The sequence below is a fragment of the Candoia aspera genome, chromosome 2, assembly GCF_035149785.1.
Source record: "Candoia aspera isolate rCanAsp1 chromosome 2, rCanAsp1.hap2, whole genome shotgun sequence".
NCBI classification, from domain to species: Eukaryota; Metazoa; Chordata; class Lepidosauria; order Squamata; family Boidae; genus Candoia; species Candoia aspera.
Window position 1 is genome coordinate 66,078,984 of NC_086154.1, and position 24,400 is coordinate 66,103,383.

The 24,400-nt window shown below is 40.9% G+C and overlaps 1 protein-coding gene across 2 annotated transcripts; it reads left to right on the forward strand.

Moving 5' to 3' along the window:
• Nucleotides 1-5,419: 5,419 nt before the first annotated feature.
• On the forward strand, nt 5,420-21,336 carry CLTB (clathrin light chain B). 2 transcript variants are annotated; one of them, XM_063292112.1, is made up of 6 exons: nt 5,420-5,825; nt 10,222-10,271; nt 16,711-16,828; nt 17,594-17,705; nt 18,127-18,180; nt 19,798-21,336. In XM_063292112.1, the coding sequence occupies exons 1-6, from the start codon at nt 5,639-5,641 to the stop codon at nt 19,967-19,969; spliced, it is 693 nt and encodes a 230-aa protein (XP_063148182.1). In that variant the 5' UTR covers nt 5,420-5,638; the 3' UTR covers nt 19,970-21,336. The 2 variants fall into 2 exon arrangements, with proteins under 2 accessions (XP_063148182.1, XP_063148183.1); XM_063292113.1 differs by lacking the exon at nt 18,127-18,180 and having other exon boundaries at nt 5,433-5,825.
• Nucleotides 21,337-24,400: the final 3,064 nt, after the last annotated feature.

Here is a 24,400-nt window from a genome sequence, read left to right on the forward strand (position 1 = left end):
TCCAATTCAGTGTGAGAAACAGACCTTGCTGCTTGTTTTGATGCGAAACGGTGGCAAAGAAATGAAGAAATCCAGCATTTCATTATAGTAATGATTGGTTAGTAGCATATTCCTGCTGAAATCAAAGGTAGCAGTCTTCTTAGTCCTTTCAATTTATCTTAATTGGATGAATATACATATACATATTTTATTTATTTATTTGTTTATCAAATTTATTCACCCATATCATTCAGAAAACATATACATATACAGTTGTCCCGCTAATGCACTCAGTTTTCAGCATATTACTAGTTGGAGACCTTTGGCGAATAGAGAATAGCCAATGACAGCCTCGAAGTGTAACCCATTATTAACACTGGAGGTTAGAAATGGAACTAAGGCTAGCTTGGATTTTGAGGCAAAAAGCCAAACTATAAAACGGTTCTGAGACTGCAGAAAAGGAAAGCTTCCTTAAAATGTTCTCATATAATTAGTTCTCATATAATTAGTGGGAATATGTGGAGTCCAAATGCTTTATTCAGCTGCACACAGAATTCTTGTGCTCCACTGATAAGCTACGTGTTTAAAAAAGATACGCATGCGCATCACAAGAGGCGAGAAGAATGAAGCCAAAAGTCGAGGATTTTTAATTATAAAAGACTACGATTACACCAATAGGTCACATTTGCTAGCGTTCCCCGTAGCTTCCAGTTTTATTTATGAGCTGTATTTCATTCTCTCTGAGAAATTATAGTGACACGTGGTTTTATGTGAATGAATGGAGCGTAAGGCATGTCTGCATATATTCGTGTAGATGGCATCCAAGTTAATTACATTTCTGTTGGGCAATCTGAAGTATGCTTTCCTTGGATAATCACCGCTGCCTGTTCTGCCTAGGAATGATGGGAGTTGGAGTCCAACAGCCTTGGAAGAGAACGGTTTCCCTACCTGAATGGTCTGCTCTCAGCATGACAATATACTGTAATTTTAGGTGATCATTATAATCCTATACAAAAGTACTAGAAAATCACTGAGAGTAGATCTACATAGGATTACACTGTAAGACACTAAAACTTCGTTTCTTGCCATGTTGCATTTTAATTTCCCGAATCTCCAGAACGTTAATAATAAAAGATTACATATAGCTTGAACAAATAAAGCCATGAAACGTACACACAAAAATCGGGCACCACTAGTGGTCAGTAAGAATCCATTGCTATCTAGCTCTGACTGTAATCAGCTGCCTTTTTCTTTAAGGGCTGTGAAAATCACCCATTGTGCTTCAGTTTTCAAGAGAGGACCTTTACTGGCCAATAGAGCATGAAGATTTAGCCCAGGGCTGCAGCATGAAACAGTCCAATGTGTAGATTCTCTGTTGGTGTAACCAGAAAGAATTTAGCTATTCAAGATGTTAGGAAATGGTATTTGAAAATTAGAATTTGAGTGCTGTGGCTATTAAGCAGTAAGTCAATAAGAGCATATAAGGAAAAATAGTAAGCCAACTCTAAACTGTTCCGGTTTCCCAACTGAAAAGCTACAATATATTAAGAAGACAGCAGCCACTCACTGCAAGGGAAGGAAGATGACTCACACCATTGAAATTTTGATTATAAGCTGCAGTGAGTTCACACCTGGGTAGGATCTTTTCATTTCCAAATGAGGGAAGGATAAATTGGTTGTCACATACTGCTCCCCTTCCTCTCTTCTTATCTTTAATCAGAAGCTGGTGCCTCACTCATTACTCTTCTTTTACATACAATCTTTGCAGGGTTGCTTATTCCTTTGGAAAACACCATAAATTGAAAGTCCAATTATTGGTTTATTTCAAATAGACTTATTGAGTAGAAATGGTGGGGAAGAAAGATTTAGCACAGGCAGTTGGAGTCTGAAGGCAAAACCAGAGAAAAGCCCGATATCTCACAAAACCCAGCCCTTTTGCTCCTCCTTTGCTTAGGCTAGATCTTCAATCTGTGGCTGAATGGTTAGCAACAAGGTGCATGGGGAAACCCAGACAATGTAATTAGGTTCAGTGCCTCATGCAAACCTAGAACATCTTGCTGAGTAAACCAGATGTTTACTGTGTCATTTAGGTGTCTTCACCTAAGCTGCTATTATCCGGTTACAGAAGAGAACTGGAGAAGGGAATTTTGGAGGGATGAGTCAGAAGGCAATGCATGAATGTTCCTTCCCATGCCCTGCCTTCAAGGGAGCAGTGTAATCTCTGGGCAAAATAGGTGGGAATATGTGGAGTCCTTGGTGATCTCTGAGCCTTGTTTTCTTGCAGACATTTCATTGCCAGACTAGGCAACATCTTCAGTGCGAAGATGGGAATGGGTGGGAATATCTACAGAAGATTAAGTGACCAGGGATGGCACTCTGTTCCTTTTAATAGTAGCTCTGTGTATGGAATAGAAACCAATGAAGGAAGACAGTGTAAGAGAGATATCTCCTATCCAGGATCCCTTCAAATTATAGAGTAAATTTTCACAGTAAAACACATACAAAAAAGTGTTAGAAGGGCATAGGAGAATTTTCCCAGGGGTATGCTTTAACCAGAGACCAGGATACAACTGTGTTGAAGTACAAATTTGTTTACTGACAGTCCTGGAGGCAAAGACAGCCATAAAGGAGGGATTACTGTACAATAAGTAAAGGTAAAGGTTTCCCTTGACATTAAGTCCAGTCGTGTCTGACTCTAGGGGGCAGCGCTCATCTCCGTTTCAAAGCCAAAGAGCCGGCGTTTGTCCGTAGACACTTCCTTGGTCACGTGGCCGGCATGACTAAACGGAACGCTGTTACCTGCCCGCCAAAGCGGTACCTATTAATCTACTCACATTTGCATGTTTTTGAACTGCTAGGTTGGCAGGAGCTGGGACTAGCAACGGGAGCTCACCCCATCATGCGGATTCGAACCGCCGACCTTCCTATCGGCAAGCTCAGCAGCTCAGCGGTTTAACCCGCAGCACCACCTCTTTATATATTTATGCAAATTACAGTATACATGTGATTTGGTAGAACAGCAAATATTTGTTTGGATACAGCATATAATGTACCTAGTGAGGCCATAACTATAATGTAAAGAGGCAGGACTACAAAGAAGGGGTTTTTGAAAGAACAAAGGGACAGTGTTTCAAGAACATAGTTTCTTTCTAGGGAGTTACTTTGCTTTTGCTTTCCCAGAGCTCCGCTTCCCAGCTTATCAGCATTCCTTGGCCTTCTAAATGTTTTATGGCTAAGCTGACAATTTTACTTTCCCTGGGAAAGTGTATTTGGGTTAAGGGCTTTTATCCTGATCCCCAATACTTCACCTTCATGAGCTAGTGGATGAAGGAGGCTCTTGGCAATATGGCCTAGCACATCACTAAAAAGAAAAAAAAGTATTACTCAAGCTGGAAGTGTACTAACTTTAGCCTGCTGTGACTTTTTAAAAAGTAAACATTAAAATATAGAATCCCCATTACCTACTGATATGTTTTAAAGTTGCAATGCCATGTCTGCTTACCTGAATTTCATAGAATTTCTGTTAGACTAAGCACATATAAAATTACCATGATAATAAATACAACAGGAGTCTTTAACTAGAGATAATTAATCTATGTTCCACATTTTCCTGAATATGAACTCTAGGTTAAGGTTAAGGTTAAGGTCCAACTTGCTGGATCACAGCTTTGTTCAGCTAGGTTGGACAACCATTTTTCATAAAAGTTGAATAATTAGTAGGGTGTATTGCATAGTCTGCTGAATAGAGATAACTAAGAAACATATTGAGGCATAAACTTTCATGAACAAAACTCCACTATATCAGGTATGCAAGATAACAGTTCTCTGTAGAATCATGGGTATGTTTCACCAATGAGGTTCATTAACCAAAATACCATGAAAAATGTGCCACTATGGATAAGCTGACCCACATTGTTCAGATGGTCTGCTTATCTGTGAATGGGGTTTTACATGAGTATATATGGGAAATACAGGTACTTTTAAGAAGTATTACTGTATATACTTGTGGATAAGCCCAACCCAATTTTGGGGGTGTATTTTGGCACTTAAAATTTTCAGTTTATCCACCAGAATATACATTACTGTTATAAACATGCATATTCTTTCTCATTTTTAGCCTTTCCCCTCTTCTGAGTTAAAATGCTAGCTACCCATCCATCCTTGAGCAGCATGGGATTTGTTGTTCCCATTGCTGATCCCCATCCTGTCTGATTCCATGGAATCAATAGCACTGACTTATTGAATGGTGCTGTTCTGATTTTTCATATATAGCTCATGATAAACAAAGATGATTCCACCAGCTCTGCTGTCCCCTCCTTCGTTGGCACATCTCTACTTGGTGGGAAAAACATCCATCAATCATGGCACTATAGCAGATTTGGGACACATTTTCCTGCACCCAATTCTGTCATAACCCAGGCTGAATATAGTTTTTTAAAAAATAATAAATTGGAATCACACAGAAAGTGTGCTCAACAGCCCTTTTATTTAGAATTTTTCTACCCTTCCTTTCCTTTCTATAGGCCACAAATGCCAACTTCTGGATTCCTCTGGGTACTGATCCAAAGGTAATGAGATGGGATGAGATAGTATTCATATTCAGCCTTGCACTAAACTGGTAAGGACCATAGTGTTAAAGCATCTGCTGCAATCTAACACTGTTGCACAATTCTGACAGACAACTGGCCAGCATTGCTATATTGAGCTCTCTAGACCAGTGTTTCTCAACCTTGGCAGCTTAAAGATGTGTGGGCTTCAACTCCAAGAATTCCCCAGGAAGCATGCTGGCTGGGGAATTCTGAGAGTTGAAGTCTACACATCTTCAAGCTGCCAAGGTCGAGAAACACTGGTCTAGACAGACAGTAGAGAGGCAGTTGATGAAGCTGATTGGGGCCCAGAGAAAGCGCGTTTGACCATTAAATACTGCTTTGATCCCACCTACCACTATTCACCTGATTTGGCTAGACTTGTGGGTGCTATTGGATGCCATCAGTTTAAGTGGGCAAATGTTATTTTAATGAAGTACAGTTAAGACTTAAGCTAGATTATTCATGAGTTAGGGTCTAGACAAAGGCAGCATTATGGGAGCACTGCAGAAAAAAAGAGGCTGCCAGGTCATCTTTGTACCATGTTTAAGTGCAAGGGGAGAAGAGACAAGGAAAGGCAAGCAAACAGAACTTTTCAAGAGGCTGACTTTGAAAAGATTGTCCATTGCTAATTTATTTGCTGGCCTGGCATCATCAACAGAGGCCGTGCTTTATAGAGAGCATATCTCCTGAGGGTATAACGATGTTGTTGAATTTCGGGATGGGACAGTATCCCCAACAATAGGTAGGAGGTTCATCCTCCTCACACCAAAGCTCCAGGGAGCGGAACTACTCTGCCTTCAGAGCTGCTCCTGCGCGAAATCCACGGCGGCCGCTGCTTCCCTCTAATGGCTCCGGAATGCGCTAGCAGCTTGGCGGGTGAGGTCACCTCCTTTCGCCTCGTCAGTCTCCTCCCGCAGGCGCCGCAGTGACAGCTGAGCCGGCGATTCCTGGTCGCTCACTGCTTAGCTGGCCGGCTCCAGGAGCGTCTCTTGGCCGTCGAGGCTGCGGGCGCTGCTCAACGCGCCCATCCCGGAGGAAGGCGGCCTTGGGAGCTGCGGGAAACGGCCGCCATGGCGGATGACTTCGGCTTCTTCTCCTCCTCGGAAAGCGGAGCAGCCGAGGCCGCCGAAGAGGACCCGGCCGCTGCCTTCCTGGCTCAGCAGGAGAACGAGATTGCGGGGATTGAGAACGACGAGGGCATCAGCTGCGCCGAAGGGGCCGCGAGGGGCAGCCAGGAAGCCGCCGGGGAGCCTCGCGGTGAGCGCGCGGGGCGAGAAGGAGGCGGGCGGCTCCTCCGGGAAGGGGACGCACACGTGGCCTGCCAGGCACGGCGCCGGGGGCTGCGGTGGAGCCGAGAGGGCAGCCTGTCGCAGGAAGCGGGATCTTTCCCGAAGGGCGGCCGAGCCAGAAGCTGTGGCCATCAGCCATCTCGGTGGCTGCCTAACCTCCGCGGTCTTTAACTCTTGCCTGCCTGCCTGAGAAAGCCAGCCAGCCAGCCAGCCAGCCAGCAAAAACTTAGAGTCGTGTGTTGGGGCCTCATTCAAACCAGCAAGTTCAGTGGTGATGGGACTTGTAGTCTTAAATATATCTTTCCAAACAGGGTGCTGGCAATGCATTCTTGCTAGTCTTTCTGGCAGGCCAGGCCACTGTTGTTCCTAAGTTGTGTAAACAGGACCAGGAGCAGGTTCAGCCCATCCTCAGTCACGAGGTTGTTGTGGGCCGTCGGGCCAATTCCTCTCCCCCTCAGCTCAGGCTCCTCAGTGTGAGGAGAAATAAGAGGAATGGGTGCTGTATGCATTGCCTTGAGTTCCTAAATAAAGGCAGGATATAAATCTAATAAAACACTGTGGCTACACAATCTCCAGCTAGCTTTATGCCTTATATTAAGCCGTCAAGTGGCTTGATTTTGTTCTGGCTTCATGTAAAAGCAATTAGGGCTCTTCTGTAAGCTCTTTGAACTAACCATGGCTTAGCATAGAGAGTATACCAGGCATATATGTGAGTGAATGCAGTTTGCTCTGACTCGCTGATCTGTGGAACCTGCTGAATTTTCACCCTCCCTCTCATGGAGCCAGCTCTGCGTCAGGCACCGGCTAAGGGGTTGAGAGTCTCAGAAGAGACACACCTTTGACTCTTCAGAGGAGCCTTGGCTAACTAGGGAAGGAAAGAGAAACAGGTCCTGTAATATAGGCCCTGCAAGACCCATCAGGAGCCCCTTTTTTGTGAGTAATGCTTTCTTTGGCTAAGACAAGAACAGACAGGGTTAGGCCCAAGCACTGGGCTGGGGAAGAAAGGCCGCAGAAGGAAGAGATGATGGTTGGAAGTTGATGTATCACAGGCATACCGACATTCTGGTTTAGCTTTGGGAGGAGGCCCAGCAAAGGTTGCCAGACCAGACCTGGGTGCAGCCCAATATTCAAGATATGGGTGATATCAGGGGAAGGAAAGAGAATCTGCAAGGAAGTGACAGAAAAATGTTTCACAGCCCCAAGTTACCTTCGATGGCTGAATCCATCTAAAGCTCTCCGTTTTTAAACTGGCATACTTCTCTGTTTCCTGCTAGTTGGGACGCCTGGAAATTTAGCAAGCAACCTTTTCTGTTCATTACCAAATCAAAGCTGCAGTGGTTAATTTCTTTATGTTCTATTGCTGCTGGAAGTGCAGAAGCAGAACAAACAAACAACAAGTCTGTTCTTGCTTCTCCTGAGGCAGCAGTTTATTTGGTTCCAGGGCAAGAAATTGAAGCTGTATTGATGCTATGGAGATACACCTTCCTTTTTTGCTTGTTCATTTACATTTTCAGACTAGAGAGCATATAGCTGTTAGTTTTGTCTTGGCCTCATATTAGAGGTCTTGGACCTCCCCCTAAGTGGGAGGGGGTTTATACTGTAGCTTTTCCTTGTAAAGTGTTATATTTGCTACTTATTGCTAGGAGGCACTATACAACTTGTTTCATCCTATACAAGGATGAAACTGGTTGTATTATACCTCCTAGTGGTTTGGTGTACTGGCCTAGAAACCAGGAGACAGAGTTCTAGTCCTGCTTTAGGCATGAAAGCTGGCTGAGTGACCTTGGGCCAGTCACTCTCTCTCAGCCCAACTCACCTCACAGGGTTGTTGTAGGGAAAATAGGAGGAGGAAGGAGTATTAGGTATGTTCGCCGCCTTGAGTTATTTATAAAAATGATTAAGCCACCCAGAGTCATATGCGAGATGGGCGATAGAGAAATATGACAAATAAATAAACAAACAGAAAATTAAATAAATAATAATTTACAAGAAAGAAAACATTATTTAGCCAAAGCTCCTATTTTCATACTTTATCTGGCCTTTTCAAACAGATGCAGGGGAGCAGCCCAGAATTCCAGAAACTGTGATAAGGATTTCTTACCACCATACAGACCTAGGGCTACTAGACTTGGGCTATCAGAATCCAGACAGCTGCTGCATGCAAGAGTTAGATTTCTGTATTTCTCTGCTGCCATCTAATGGTCAGCCAGATTTTTTGCAGCCCACATCTGATGGCCATATCCAGGCCACACTCAGTGATTGATGTTGATCTACCTCTTCCTCTGGATTTATTGATATTATTGGACTAAATTTCAGCCACAGGTGCATAAACATATATTTTTTATCAGTGAGATAAGGTGAGAAAAGACTAAAAAAGCCTTCCAGGATGCCAAGATTCCACTGAGTTGAGCAACTAATAAATTCACATAAATAAAACAAAAACGTCAGGATTCACAGCTTGTTTCTATTTCAGTTGCACAACATTTAAAAAATAATAATCTGGCTTCATAAAACAAGCTAAGTAGTAGTGTGGTTTGTTTGACTTTTTGCAGTATATGAACTTAGTCACTGGATTATAAACTATGATTTATGGGTTAAATTCTATCCAACCCAGGCAAATAATATAAATGTCCAATAAACTGTGGTTTAAAATGTAGTTTAGTTCAATAAACAATCCTAGTCTGGGAAAAATGCAGCTTCTGAAATAAAGCTACTTCATAGATACCAAATGTCCCATGTAAAAAAAAAATCACTCTTTTAAACTGAGAGAATATTGGAAACTCAGGGTAAGATCAAGAACCTTTATGGCATGTGCCAGTAGTTAAGCCTTTATAGGTTCGCCAGAATCAGGACAGGATGGATCTCTATGCTCTTAAAACTAAAGAAAAAAAGGGAAAAGATAAATATTTGCTTCCATAACAGCATTTGGATATTGGAATGTGGGATTGATAATATCTAGAGCTTACCTTCAGATTTTCAAGGTATGTTCCAATATGTCAGATTGCACAGCTATTTGCTAGATATGGATTATGGGCATTTTTATCCAAAATATCTACAGGACAGTAAATTGGGGAAATTGTTCTAATGAGCTATACAGTACAGTATGTCATTGTCTGCTCTTTTACCATTTTATGACCTAATAGAAAAATGTCTTTGTGAGAAGATGGATGGGTACAAAATAGAATAATATGCAGTGCATGAATCCAGCTGTTAAGGTGTATAAACTATGATTTATGGCAGTATTATAATGAACCAAATCACTATTATTTAACACCATGGTTAAATAAACTATGGTTCAATAAATGTACAATACAGACAACAGCAATCTTATATACAGAGATATATTGGTGAATTTTACTAACAGTAAGCCCAAAGTATCAACGCAAACTGCAGATTACATGTTAAACCATTTTTCGTTTGCCAAGCATGATCTCTGCACCCTGACATCAGGTGAAATTGTGGCTAAAGTGCTTTAACCAAAATTTGTCTTTATGATTTCTGATACATTTATTCAGCTATTATATGGCTAACTTTCCTTTCTGGCTTTTAGATATAGAGATGAGTGGCTGTAACATTTATTAATTTATTCCAAATGCTTCTACACCACTTCAGATATGCACTTCTAAGTGGCTGATTGCATAAGCCATACACAGCATCTCTGCTGTCTCTCATCTCATTTTTCATCCACAACGGGTATGGACAGAGATGAAATGGGGACAAAAATGTGGCAAGGGAGACTCAACCTTCTCCCACCCCAAGCATGACGGCCACAATCCTAATTGGGCCGTTAAACTTTTATTCCCCTAATATGAAAAGCATTGCAAATCAGAAATGGTGAATAACCAGCCAATGTAAAGTTGGCTAGAATTGCAACCAAAAATTAAAAATAAGTAGTGTTGGCTTAGTGTTTCCATAAAAACATATTCATTCTTTTCTTAGACTTAAAAGTCTGAAAACATCCCAGAAAAGGCAGTAGCAAGCCGCAGCTATATTACCATCAAAAAACCCTACATGGATGTGACTATGAAGACACCAAGAGTTGAACTCAACTTGCAGGAGTTTTTTCCTTTTAACAAGTTGTTTTTCTTTTTTTAAAGATCCAAATCTTTGACCTCAGCTCTGTTGGACGCACATATCTCCTTTCACAGTTCTCATGTGCTGCTATTCCTTGAATAAATATCCTTCTCCCCACCCATCCAAACAGGGAGGTGCTTTTCAAAATAAATGTGCTTTTCAAAATAAAGTCTGATGCTGGCCTGTCTTTTGCAGCTGAAACTGCAGGTAGCTGGTGACTAAATGTTTCCTCTTACACTCAGAGGTACAGTAGCGCTGAGTAATACTTTCATATTTTCCCTTTGTTGCAGCTAATTTTGAAAACACAGGAGGAGCTACTGTGAACGGTGATGTCTTTCAGGTGAGAGTCTGTGAACTGAGTGGGGCTCTGAAGATAAGACGTACAAAAATGAATATAATGTACAGAAGAACAGTTGTTTTGTTGTTGTTTATTCATTTAATCGCTTCCGACTCTTCGTGACTTCATGGACCAGCCCACGCCAGAGCTTCCTGTCAGTCGTCAACACACCCAGCTCCCCCAGGGACAAGTCCGTCACCTCTAAAATATCATCCATCCACCTTGCCCTTGGTCGGCCCCTCTTCCTTTTGCCTTCCACTCTCCCTAGCATCAACATCTTCTCCAGGCTGTCCTGTCTTCTCATAATGTGGCCAAAGTATTTCAGTTTTGCCTTTAATATCATTCCCTCAAGTGAGCAGTCTGGCTTGATTTCCTGGAGGAGGGACTGGTTTGATCTTCTTGCAGTCCAAGGCACTCTCAGAATTTTCCTCCAACACCACAGTTCAAAAGCATCTATCTTCCTTCTCTCAGCCTTCCTTATGGTCCAGCTCTCGCAGCCATATGTTACTACGGGGAACACCATTGCTTTAACTATGCGGACCTTTGTTGTCAGTGTGATGTCTCTGCTCTTAACTATTTTATCGAGATTTGTCATTGCCCTTCTCCCAAGGATTAAGCGTCTTCTGATTTCCTGACTGCAGTCAGCATCTGCAGTAATCTTTGCACCTAGGAATACAAAGTCTTTCACTGCTTCTACACTTTCTCCCTCTATTTGCCAGTTATCAATCAAGCTGGTTGCCATAATCTTGGTTTTTTTGAGGTTTAGCTGCAAGCCAGCTTCTGCACTTTCTTCTTTCACCATCATAAGGCTCCTCAGTTCCTCTTCGCTTTCAGCCATCAAAGTGGTATCATCTGCATATCTGAGATTGTTAATGTTTCTTCCAGAGATTTTAACTCCAGCCTTGGATTCCTCAAACCCAGCTTGTCGCATGATGTGTTCTGCATACAAGTTGAATAGGTAGGGTGAGAGGATACAGCCCTGCCATACTCCTTTCCCAATCTTAAACCAGTCCGTTGTTCCGTGGTCTGTTCTTACTGTTGCCACTTGATCGTTATACAGATTTCTCAGGAGGCAGACAAGATGACTTGGTATCCCCATACCACTAAGAACTTGCCACAATTTGTTATGGTCCACACAGTCAAAGGCTTTAGAATAGTCAATAAAACAGAAATAGATGTTTTTCTGAAACTCCCTGGCTTTTTCCATTATCCAGCGGATATTGGCAATTTGGTCTCTAGTTCCTCTGCCTTTTCTAAACCCAGCTTGTACATCTGGCAATTCTCGCTCCATGAACTGCTGAAGTCTACCTTGCAGGATCTTGAGCATTACCTTACTGGCATGTGAAATGAGTGCTGTTCGATAGTTTGAACAGTCTTTAGTGTTTCCCTTTTTTGGTATGGGGATATAAGTTGATTTTTTCCAATCTGATGGCCATTCTTGTGTTTTCCAAATTTGCTGGCATATAGCATGCATTACCTTGACAGCATCATCTTGCAAGATTTTTAACAGTTCAGCTGGGATGCCGTCGTCTCCTGCTGCCTTGTTATTAGCAATGCTTCTTAAGGCCCATTCAACCTCACTCTTCAGGATGTCTGGCTCTAGCTCACTGACCACACCGTCAAAGCTATCCCCGATATTGTTATCCTTCCTATACAGGTCTTCTGTATATTCTTGCCACCTTTTCTTGATCTCTTCTTCTTCTGTTAGGTCCTTGCCATCTTTGTTTTTAATCATACCCATTTTTGCCTGGAATTTACCTCCGATGTTTCTAATTTTCTGGAAGAGGTCTCTTGTCCTTCCTATTCTATTGTCTTCTTCCACTTCTGTGCATTGCTTGTTTAAAAATAATTCCTTATCTCTTCTGGCTAACCTCTGGAATTTTGCATTTAATTGGGCATATCTCCCCCTATCACTGTTGCCTTTTGCTTTCCTTCTTTCTTGGGCTACTTCTAGTGTCTCAGCAGACAGCCATTTTGCCTTCTTGGTTTTCTCTTTCTTTGGGATGTATTTTGTTGCCGCCTCCTGAACAATGCTGCGAACTTCTGTCCAGAGTTCTTCCGGGACCCTATCTACTAAGTCCAGTCCCTTAAATCGATTCTTCACCTCCACTGCATATTCCTTAGGAATATTAGTGAGCTCATATCTAGCTGATCTGGGGGTCTTCCCTAATCTCTTTAGTCTGATCCTAAATTGTGCAAGAAGAAGTTCGTGATCTGAACTACAGTCAGCTCCAGGTCTTGTTTTTACCGACTGTACAGATGTGCGCCACCTTTGGCTGCAAAGGATGTAGTCAATCTGATTTCGGTGTTGTCCATCTGGTGAAGTCCATGTATAAAGCCGTCTCTTAGGTTGTTGGAAGAGAGTGTTTGTTATGCAGAGTGAATTGTCTTGGCAAAATTCTATCAGCCTATGTCCTGCTTCATTTTGTTCTCCCAGGCCATGCTTACCTGTACTTCCAGGTGTCATTTGACTGCCCACCTTAGCATTCCAGTCTCCCGTGATGAAAATAACATCTCTTTTAGGCATGTTGTCCAGTAGGTGCTGCAGATCCTCATAGAACTGCTCTACTTCAGCTTCTTCAGCATTTGTGGTTGCGGCGTATATTTGGATCACTGTGATGTTAGATGGCTTGCCCTGAATTCAAATTGAGATCATTCTATCGTTTTTTGGATTGTATCCAAGCACTGCTTTAGCCACTTTACTATTAATTATGAAGGCTACTCCATTTCTTCTGTGGTCCTTTTGTCCACAGTAGTAGATCTGGTGGTCATTTGATGTGAAGTGGCCCATTTCAGTCCATTTCAGTTCACTGACGCCCAGAATGTCTATCTTTAATCTTGACATCTCACCAATAACCACATCCAATTTGCCCTGGCTCATAGATCTTACATTCCAGGTTCCAATGGTGTGTTGATCCTTAGAACATCGGATTCGCCGTTCACCACCAGCACCGTCGGCCGCTAGCCCTCCTTTCCGCTTTGAGCTAGCTGCGTCACCACGTCTGGGGCTAGTTGAACTTATCCTCTGTTCCTCCCCAGTAGCATTTTGACCATCTTCCGACCTGGGGGTCTCATCTTCCGATGGTATACCGACATATCTCTGGTTGTACTGATCCATTTAGTTTTCACGGCAAGAATACTGGGGTGGGTTGCCATTACCTTCCCCAGGGATCGCATTTAGTCTGACCTCTCTGTCATGACCTTCCCGTCTTGGGTGGCCCTTCACGGTTTAGCTCATGGCATCATTGAGGTGCTCAAGCTCCAGCACCATGACAAGGTAACGATCGTTTGCTGAAGAAGAACCGTTGTACTTGTATCCAAACCTTCAGAGAAGGGAAGAAGTCTTAACTGAGGCATTTGGCTTTTTTTTTTTTGCTGGTTACTCAAAGAAAAGGGAAAAGGAGTATGAATCGATAGCAGTGCTAGTAATTTTTCTTCAGTTTTTGGCTGAGATTGTTTACAACAGCATCCTCTTATAAGCTACTGCATATAAAAAGGCAACAAAGCCCATACTCACTCTCACTGATGATGTTATGTAGTTGAGTAATGAAATGTCTGCAAGTAAACAACCAAGGTCAGAGAGCACCAAGAACTCCACAGTTCAATCCTGAGCTACATTCTCTTCTATTAGCATCCTCTTATTGTAGATATTTTGGACTACTGTTTCTGTAGCCCCTTTTCATTGGTCATGCTGACTGGGGCTGATGAAAGTTAAAGCCACAAAAAATTGGTGCTTATCCATGTTCCAGTCAGTCATCTAAAGTAACAGCTTATAAGTATTTTGTTCTAATACAGAGCCCATTTGAAGGCACTGACATTATTGAGGGAGATAATTATGGTTGTAAGGAGGTGATGGTTGTTGTGGGGTTGAACATCCAGTTAAACACAGACATGGTATGGAAGTATAGAAAGGACAGCATTGAGGTGGGTATCTTTTTTACAACCTTCTAGGTGAGTCAGACCTCTTCATCCTTAATTTTCAGCAGGCACTGCCAAAGATAAAGTCTAACCAGTCTGGAAGATTCCAGATTGGAAAAGAGAGGCAGTAGCATTCTGACAAATCCAAGGAGGTCAAAAGAGGCATCATCATTTTTTCCTTTTCTTTATCTGTACTGAGAGAAACATGAATCAGTCCAATCCTGTATATGTTTATTTAGCCCTAAGTCCATTTAATTTAGTGGGACTAACTCCCAGGAAATTGAACTGCTACATTATTCTCCATCAGATGAGGAATTTAACTGTGTAAATTCCAATGCAATAATTCTGTCTTTTATGTCAGGCACTTCACAAATGGGAACAAGTAAGATTCACAAATGTAAACAAGCTAGCGTTTTTTTGTATTGGATGAAAGAATGCTGACCTGAAAACTGCAGGCATATCCTTATTTATTCCAACATTCACCCAGAAAACATCTTTCTGTGTGATTTCATCTACTTTCCCCCTCTATATTGGAATAGTGTAGATATTCCAAAAAGGCAATAGTTTCTTTGAGGCAATGCTCTGATTGCACTAAATAATCTGCATACCATGATACGATTATCAATTAACAGTTTTGTGCCTTTTTTGCATTGTAGAGGAACCCTATCATGCTAGTAGAATTGTACAGTACACATTTCAATTTTTTCAGGCAAAATCCTTTATCTTCCTCACTTTTCTGATATTATCCCACAGTTTTGTAGCACGCTTACAATATTGTGTGTGGGAAATCATTTAAATGAGCTACTAAGGAAGATCAGAGGCATAACCTTTCATGGGGTACCATTCCACAGCATGACATATGACAGCCTCTTGTCTGCTGAGATGGATGGAAAGGCGTGGCTATTACTGGAACTTTTGGCTTCTGGTTTGATTTAGAGTCACATAATTATAGTTTGATTTAGAATGATGTAATTATATTTGGTGTAGTGGTTAATGTACCAGGCTAGAAACCGGCAGACCGTGAGCTCTACTCCTGCCTTAGGCACAAAGCCAGCTGGATGACCTTGGGCCAGTCTGTCTCTCTCAGCCCTAGAAAGAAGGCAATGACAAACCACTTCCAAAAATCTTGCCAAGAAAACTGCAGGGACTTGTCCAGGTGGTCTCTGAGAATTGGACATGATTGAACGGATTAACATATATGTGTATATTGGAGGTAGCTTACTGAGGATCCAGTTGGGCTATGTTCAACACTACAAGCAGCAGTATTATAGAAACAGAGCTTTCTAACTGCATGTGCCCCTCTTTCTTTTTCTCTTCCCCTCTCCCAAACAACTGCCTTCCCCATTCCTCAGAGATTCCTTTTCTGGGCTGAGCAATCTGCCTCCCTCTCATTTTCTTCTGCTTACCTCCAGACAAGGCAATTCCAGATGACAATTAATCACCATAAACTACCTAGTCCAACTTGAAGCAGTAGGTGAACCTGATCTAGCCCAACCAGTAGATCCAGAAATAGCATCCCTACCTGTATTGTATAGATCTCAGCTACTCTTTTATACTGGAGGGTGCAGTAATAGGTGCAGAAGAAAACTAGCTAGCCTTTTGGTTGATTCCAGATAAGGTGGAAAGATTGTTCACAAGGCCATTTTGCTGGTTATGTAAAAACAAGCCACAGCATAGATTTCTGGAAAATAACTGTGGGGAACCTGACTCTGGGCCCAACATTTTAGAAATTGTGATCTATAAAAAGAATCTATATTGAGGACCTTCTCAGATTTTGTAGCTGGTTTTTTAAATTACTACCATTACTGTCCTTTACATGAAAATGACCACCTTTAGCATTTCCCTTGTGATTTCAGCTTGAGGCTGTGAAAATGGTTCTTGCCATGACAACAGTTGACACAAATGGCAGTTTTAAAACTCAACTGAAATCAACACCTGGTTCTAGTCAGAGTAAGATTGCAGCAAGGCATTGGCCCTTTAAAGATTGTGACATCATAAGAATTATATCACAAAGGCTGACTTACAGCTATTACTCCTTAGAATTTCAGGAACTCACCTGGAGCCCAGATATGAAAATCATGTTGGCAGTGAATGGCAAGGCAAGTTGGTTTAGAGGGCAGGTACATGGCTGATGAAGATGTTCATTAGGCAGCTTGAATATGTAACTTTGAAAAGCATCGGTTTTTATAAGACTGCAGCTAGTTGTGCTAGTTTCTGCATGAGGGAGCCCTCAGGCTATCCTCATATTGTCAATGTTCTGTACCTTGTTCTTTTAATTAACTTTGGGAGAAAATTTATTTATTTATTGCATTTTTCCTGGCCCATCTGAACAATGACTCTGGGCACAAAATAACTTATGCCTACTGGAGTGTACTTACTAAACCCCCCAATCAACTAGGATTAGGACTTGCCTATAATCTTACACAAGACTTTTTGGCAGGATTGGAGACTCCTGTGTTCTGCTTTCTAATCATTCCTGGTGGGGGGAGACCAGTATTTCACCTGTGGTTTCTTTTGTCCAAAGGAATCAGATGGACCTACAGATGCCTATGCAGCCATTGCCAGAGCTGACCGGTTGACGCAGGAGCCTGAGAGCATTCGCAAATGGCGAGAGGAACAGAAAAAGAGACTGCAAGAGCTGGGTGGGGATAAAAAATATTTGCTCAGGAGTTGAGCTGAAGTTCAAATATAACTATACTCGTGTAAATTATAATTTAAAGATGTAGTGTCCATAGGAATTGCATGTATAAGGAGAATTTTTATAGGGCAGGAGAGAAGATGATGGATAAGAGATTGAACCAGCAGAAAGGCTACTTAAAGAGTTTAAAGAAAAGAATGCAGAGGATGCTGTTTATTTTTTTAAAGGAAAGGGGTTTGTGATACAAAAAGGAAGTGTAAACTGGAGATTGGGCAGAAGAATTGAAGAGGGTTCCCATGGGGGCAATCAATATAAATATAATCAGGAAGGGGGAAGAGAAATAAAAATTATATTATTATTATAGAATAAGAAATAATGAGATATTTTACTTCAAGGTTTACTTCTAGCATCAGCGGAATAAATACATCACAGTGTGGTGATATAGCTAATTAGCATTTTTTTCCTCCTCATTAACCGCTGTAATGTTTGTGCTTTCTGTTCTATAAATTCCATGTAGATGTCAGGCTACATCTTTGTCCTTGTCATCCATAGCTCCTAACAACCTCCCAATAAATGAAGACCAGTACCTTCCTCTTAAGCTGAGCATATGACTTCCAGCTGTTAATGACCATACCTATTCAGGGTACCTGAGGATGGTGAAGATGTAATTCTATACATCTGGATCATGCCAGACTAGATTTAGGTTAACTTGCTAAAGCACTTAGGAATCCCCTTTGTATCTTTCATGATATGTCTTTTTTGGATTTAGATGCTGCTTCTAAGGTGTTAGAACAGGAATGGCGTGAAAAGGCTAAGAAGGACTTGGAGGAATGGAATGTAAGGCAGAATGAACAAATGGAGAGGAACCAGGCCAATAACAGGTACAGCTGGGGAAAAAAGTTTCTTAACTACTTGTTTATATTGGGATCTGCAACAAGTGAGAGGTCATCCTACTGGATGTAAATTTTAACTCTTTCAAATATAGTCATAATAGTTACTGCAAATATCTGTGGGTTGCTGTGGCTGTATGTAAATAATGTAATCTTGGGAGGCTTAATTCTAGTTCTTAGTTGCTGCAGGGGCATTATGACAAGCAGTTTACTTCTGTAAAATATTCTCTTTTTCTCTCCTACACGTTTGATTAATGAACCTCTATTCAACTCACTAAGCTGCTAATGCTTTCAAGTAGCATCTAGTTCTGCCCCTTCCCCTTTTAAGGGTACTACTAATCTGTGTTTCTCTCTTTAACTCTTTGCTGCCATTCTGCTCTGCCCTTTCTCCTGTTACTGGACCATGCCACAGGATTGCTGACAAAGCCTTTTACCAGCAGCCAGATGCAGATGTGATTGGCTATGTGTATGTCTCTCTTGCTTATTTCTCGGGGTGGGGGTAGCTTTTCTTAACAGGGGACCATGCATGCAGAGCTCCAGTGTCTGCTTTTTTGCTAGATGTTTGTGAGAGCAAAAATAGGCCAAGAATTGCCTCAGTTCCTCCTTCTCATAATTCACTGTGGTGTGAGAATAATTGTAACTATGTGGTTTCCTTACTCCTAATGTTCCTTTAATGATGTTTACTCTTTGTTTCCTATCATCCATAGCTAAGACATCCCTTGATAATGTTATATATACTATTTTTGGATAAGCAGATAAAGGAGAAGGGTCTCTTCTGTTTCTAATTCTAAATTAACAGTTTTCTTGCTGGTATAGCATAAAGGTAAGGCATAAATTGATGGAACAGTTGGAAGTATAAAAGTATATACTGCAGAGGAGAGACAGCAGTCTATGAAGAGAAGCAGCAAAGTGATAAAGGTGTATTCTCTTCTGCCACAGATTTCTGATCAAGAATACCTACTGGCTCTTTGCCCAGGCCTTTGAGAGGATGCCCCTTCCTTCCTTTCTGTTCCCCTTTGGATTTATTTTCTTACCACCATTGTTTCTTTTGTCTTATGCTGTTTTTGTGTTTTTTGTATTCTGTTTTTTAAATGTTTTGACAATTGTAAACCATCCAGCATTGCTGGGAGTTGGGCGGCATATAACTTTAATAAATTATTATTATTATTATTACTGTTATTATTATTATATAATTATAAGGCTTATGATGCTTTCTAAGTGCTCCAAAGCATGTCATATAAGCATCCCTTATATAGGTTGCATGAGCCTATATCATAATTATTTTTCTATTTGTTTTCATGCAGTGCCAGATAATAGTCTGGCAATGTTCTTCATACTGCAGAATCTAAGAGATGCTGCTGAAATGCTGTATATCAAACAGTTCCTGAATCCTATACTGTATGCTCCTACTGTCCTTCCCAAAAAGTCTCAGTGTTTGTTTTAAATAATCATCCTTGTCTCAGGTTTGTCCGTACAGTCTGTTCCAGGATTTACTTATTTTTGCTCTTAAGCCTGCTTTCAAGTGTGAGGTACATATCTTGGCTATCTCAGTTGTTACTCACTCATACACTTATTTTTCTTGTTACCGGAGATAGCAGAAAACCTAGAGTACTTTTCAAGCCTGTGATCATGGTAATCCATATACCAAACTATGGCTAGTAAGTAAACTGCATTTAGCATGTAGTGTATTTTATATTTTCACACCCCGATGGTATGGCTATGAGAATATGTGCCTTTACTTGATGCTCACTGTTGCAAAATTCATTAGCCAGAACATCCCTTAAAAAAAAAGGGAAAATAGGTTCTGGGAAATTATCTTTTTCACAGATTTCAATGGCTGTATTCATATGACAGACTGAACCATATATTAACCAACCAGATTTTAATCTATTCTGTGATACCAATCAGGCCCATTGAATTAATTTATATTCAGCATACTGTGTGAATGCAGAAAATGTGGTTAGTTTGATAAATCATAGTTAACCAACGATAAATGTTTTGTGCCAACCCAGACCTTGTCTGGAGGCAAAATGCTCTTGTACTTCTTTTCTGGTCTGACAATGTCCTACTTTGCCTTCTCCAGAGCCTCAGAGGAAGCCTTCCTGAAGGAGTCCAAGGAAGAGACGACTGGCACTGAATGGGAGAAAGTGGCCCAACTCTGTGACTTCAATCCCAAGAGCAGCAAGCAGTCCAAGGATGTCTCACGCATGCGCTCAGTGTTGATCTCCCTCAAACAGATCCCTCTGGCCCGCTAGCCTGGCCGAAAAGAGGCCGGGGCTGGAGTGTGGGTGCTAGTGGCTCTTTTGCCGGCCGGTTTAGCAGCAGCACCACAGGCTTAGAAGGCCACCAGAATGGGGGAACAAAAGCATCCCCCCGCCTCTTCCCCTCTTCTCAGTATGTTCCTGTCACTTAGATTGGGTGGCTGCCTGTATCCCTTTGAATTTACTTTGCTTAAAGGGTGCACTGATATCTTTTTACACATATTTATTAATGGTGTGGTCCTTGGGCAACTGCCCTTTTCCCTGCTGCCTTCAGGAAAGGTCACCTTCGATACTGGGTCATCCACAGTTTCCCAGTCCCCTGGTTTTGCCGCTATCTTCTCCCCTCAGACCTGGCTGGTTTAATAGGTTAAACATCATTCCGCTCCCTAGTCATTTGTACTAGACCTAGGAGGCAGTGCTAAAACTGAGCTTAGGGCTATGCACAGAATTCTAGTCCTGGTTCTGTTGCTGGTTTCTTTACCTGAGTGATGAGCATGATTCTCAGGAATGGCCAATAGTTAGAGAGTTGGGACTCAACTGTGCTTCCCACTTGTGCAGGGCATCATAGGCACAGTCAGATTGGAGAGATCTCTTAGAAAGTGAGCCCTTGAAGAGCAAATGTGCAGAAGAAAGGTGACCTGAAGACTGAAGTAATGCTAGATGTGTGTGCTATACTTTTAATGGCAAACCTGAAAATGAGATTGGTATGAAGCTGTGGAAGAGCTACTGTCAAACATGAAACCACTGCACAAAGAGCTACTTGCGCTGAAGAGAATGCTGTTTCTCCTTCTGAGATATTCTTTAGGCTTAGGTGATGACTAGGAAGAATATACAAGCAGACTCCATCACTTTCACTCCTCTCTCCAAAGGTTATTTCATATTTGCTTAAGAATACACTAAATGTATAGCTACAGTGTAGAGTTAAACTGGATGTTATTACATATTCTTTGGATCTTCTCCACCGAGAGAGCTGTAGATGTAAACAAACAGAAGCCAATTCTTCTGTTGTCACTCGTATAGCAAACACACCCAGCTAAACACTATGATTTATGTGCACATTTTCTTGGCATTTAGTGCCACAATATGCAGTCAGACTCACTCCCATGTAAATATGTTTTAAGATTTCAGACATACACATGTCACTTTTGTTCCAGAGGATATTTGCCCTTTCAGTTTTCAGGGCTTTGCATCCAGCAACTCATTTACTTGCTACTATGATGGTTTCCCAACCCAGCTACCCAGAGGAAGTTTGGTGTGAACAGTGTCAGATGGTGAAAGTTTTTCTTAGTCTTTCTTCCTTTCCATACTACTAGCTCAGATCTGCAATCTCTTTTGCTGTAATTAAACAAGAGTCAACAATTCTTCCAACTTCCCTTTGGGTGTACGTTTTACTAGAAAGGGCCACTTGGCTCCTTTAGTGAAGATTCTTCACTTGAGCAAATACACAGATAACAAAAATTCAGCAGCGTAAGGCTGTAAGCTTGCTTTCAAAAATGTGGCTTTAGAAAGACGGGTTTGTTACTTCACATTAGCAGTTGTGTAGCAGGGCTAAAATATAGACATTCATGAAAATATAGCTGTACATACAGCATATACGGGCTGTGTTCATAATTTAGCATGGGTTTGCATATATATTTTACATGTAAAATGTCCTCATGGGTAAATTCAATATATCATTTTTGCATAGTAAAACATTTTCAAGAAAGAACCATGATACATTGAAGTTACTAGTCCAGGGAAGACACCTTTTTCCAGTATTTTCTCTGATATGGTAACTTCAGCATTTTCTATATGTGGGTTATATTGTACCAGAAAGTGGCATATTAGAAATCATCCTTTGAGGACCTGACAATGTTACCCAAGGAGTTTTTTGTTTTTGTTTTTTGAGGGGTGCATATCATCTTCTGGAGGTAGTCCAATCAGAGGTTGCTCCTCTAGATAAGGCTTGTGCTTTTTGTTACTCATGAGCTAAAAATGAGTTGGGCTGAAACCTATTCAGCACAAAGTGTTGTATGGAAAGACTTTCGTAGCAAGTCTTCCTCTTGCATGTGCTTGGCCTGTATTCTGTGGGTCCAAGATGTTGACATTTGAAATGAAAAGTTCATAGCAATCCTACAACATACATCCTTTCTGGAGCACTGGAGCGAGAAGAAATGTGGAGGAAATTGAAAATTTTCACAAGCTTTTGAGAGCTATCTACTGAATATTATTCTATCAGAGGCCAAAGACTCCACATTCAGGTGTATGTGAGAAGAGATGGCAAGGCCATTGAAGTGAATGAAGGGGCAATTCCAGAATAAGGATAATTTCCTGCCCCATCATTGACTACTGAGTAATTCATAGCCCATGAAGATGGCCAAGTTGTTACCTAGGAGTAATCACAGTCTGATCAGCCATTGCAGCTTACAAAAATGAATCTCCCAATTATCTGTGACACTGTTAAACCAACAGCTGCTTCTAGAGACACAGTAAAATACAGAATGCTTTCTTTCCATGTTTCTTTAATTGAAAAAGTAATTGGAGGGCAATTATCTGACAACCTTCCCATTCTCTGTGTAGAAGTCAGTTTCAAAACTTATATCCAAGCACGAGGGTTTACAGCCATAGGGGTTAATCCTTTTCATATTTTGCTGGAAGTTCTGTTGTGAGCTACCACTCTTACAAAACTTCACATGGAGTTTATGAAAGAAAACATTGCATTAGAGATTAAAAGAGATGTCTAACATAGTATCAAGCCTTTAGGTTATGGGTGTATTATGATGCACTTTTTCAACAGAAAATGATCCAGAATTAAGAAAGTTGTCACAGCGTTTTATTTTTACTGACATAGGAAAGTGAATGATCTTAACCATTATCTAGAAGGATTAAGCCACTCACATTCTACCCCATTCTATGAAAGAGAAAGTTATTCAAGTATATTGGTTAGTATTTTCTTTCTAAGGAGAGTACAATATTCTACTGTGGATTAAAAGAAAGTATACACATTTCTCAGGACAGATTGAATTGTGTCTGGCAAATTACCCACTAGTTGCGAATTGCTGTGTGCCTTAGGTGGGCAGTAAACTGCAAACCAGATAGCTTGTGATGATCTTAACTGTAAATAACTCTTGCTTCCAAACTTATGATCTCTAAAGTAATAGACATCTGGCAACAAAAAGCATTTTTCAAAATGTGTTAATGTAAGACCATAATTAGGATTCATGTATGAAGACATCTTAATATTCTGTTTCCTGCAAGGTATTCTGAAGCAAAGAAGATTAAAAATAGTTATGTAATTCAGAACAAAGTATTTTTTAAAAAACCTAAATTTGTATGTATGAGAACCCAACTATATAATTTCTTGAACTTTCAAAGAAGATACATCAAGATCTCCCCACACAGAGGCTCCTAGTTTTCTGTTCTTACCCCTGCAAAATAGTCAGAAGGAAAACAATCAGGATATTTTAGAAATTCCTTCCACAATTATATATAATTACACAAACGATGCAAATTTATGCAAATTGTTTAAATTCTCTTTTAATAGATTTAATAGACACCTCTCCCTCAAATAGTTAAACTGAAGCTTTCCTGAGCATATAAAAAGATAAAGACCCTTTGAGTTGAGTCTGACTTCTTGTGAGCTATGAGGATATGCCTATATAGTTTTCTTGACAATAATATGGAAGTGATTTGCCGTTGCCTTTTTCTGGGATGCTTTTTGACTTCCCAGTCTAGGCTGGGATGATTTGGTGGTTGCACATCCAAGTACTATCCAGTTCAACCTTGCTTAGCTTTCTGGAGTCAGCCAAGGTTGACTAAATGCTGCCATGTGCAGCATTTAAATAAATCCTTACAACACAGGCATTGTGACAAGATTTAAAAAGAACGTGGCTGTGTGTGCTTCAAATACTATAAACTACCTCTGTCTTACAGTTAGTATCATAATTTCCTGCATAACACTTAGGGCAAATAGGAAAGCCAAGTTACAGGAACAACTGCAGAAGAGTGTTTGTCATTATCAAGCAAATATTACCAGGAAGGAAGGAATCCAGTACCTCATGCGGTATGCTATTTGGCTTTAAATTCTCATGTGTTCATTGTTCATGTCTCTAAATGGGCAATAAGAGCAGTGTTACAGCTTTTCCTTCCCTTTTTTAGTCTTACCAATACTCAGTATTTGCATAACAAGCTATAGTTTACACATTTGCCTGGTCATTACCATATGGATCAAACTATGACCCTATATTGATTCATAATCTTTACTTCTGAATAGACATATACTGTAGCTTTAAACAGTATATTGAATTGAATGGGAAGAGATTTAACATCTTACTATATGTATATATTACAAGGCTCAGCATCAATGCTACTCACAGCTTTACAAAGTAATAAAAAAAGCCACCAGGCAGTCCAGTATAGATAAAATTACATCAGTTAATAACTGCC

Coding starts and splice junctions, on each gene's coding strand:
- CLTB (XM_063292112.1), top strand. CDS start 5,639: ATGGCGGATGACTTCGGCTTCTTCTCCTCCTCGGAAAGCGGAGCAGCC. Junction 5,826..10,221: donor AGCCGCCGGGGAGCCTCGCG/GTGAGCGCGCGG, acceptor CCTTTGTTGCAG/CTAATTTTGAAAACACAGGA. Junction 16,829..17,593: donor AAAGAGACTGCAAGAGCTGG/GTGGGGATAAAA, acceptor TTTTGGATTTAG/ATGCTGCTTCTAAGGTGTTA.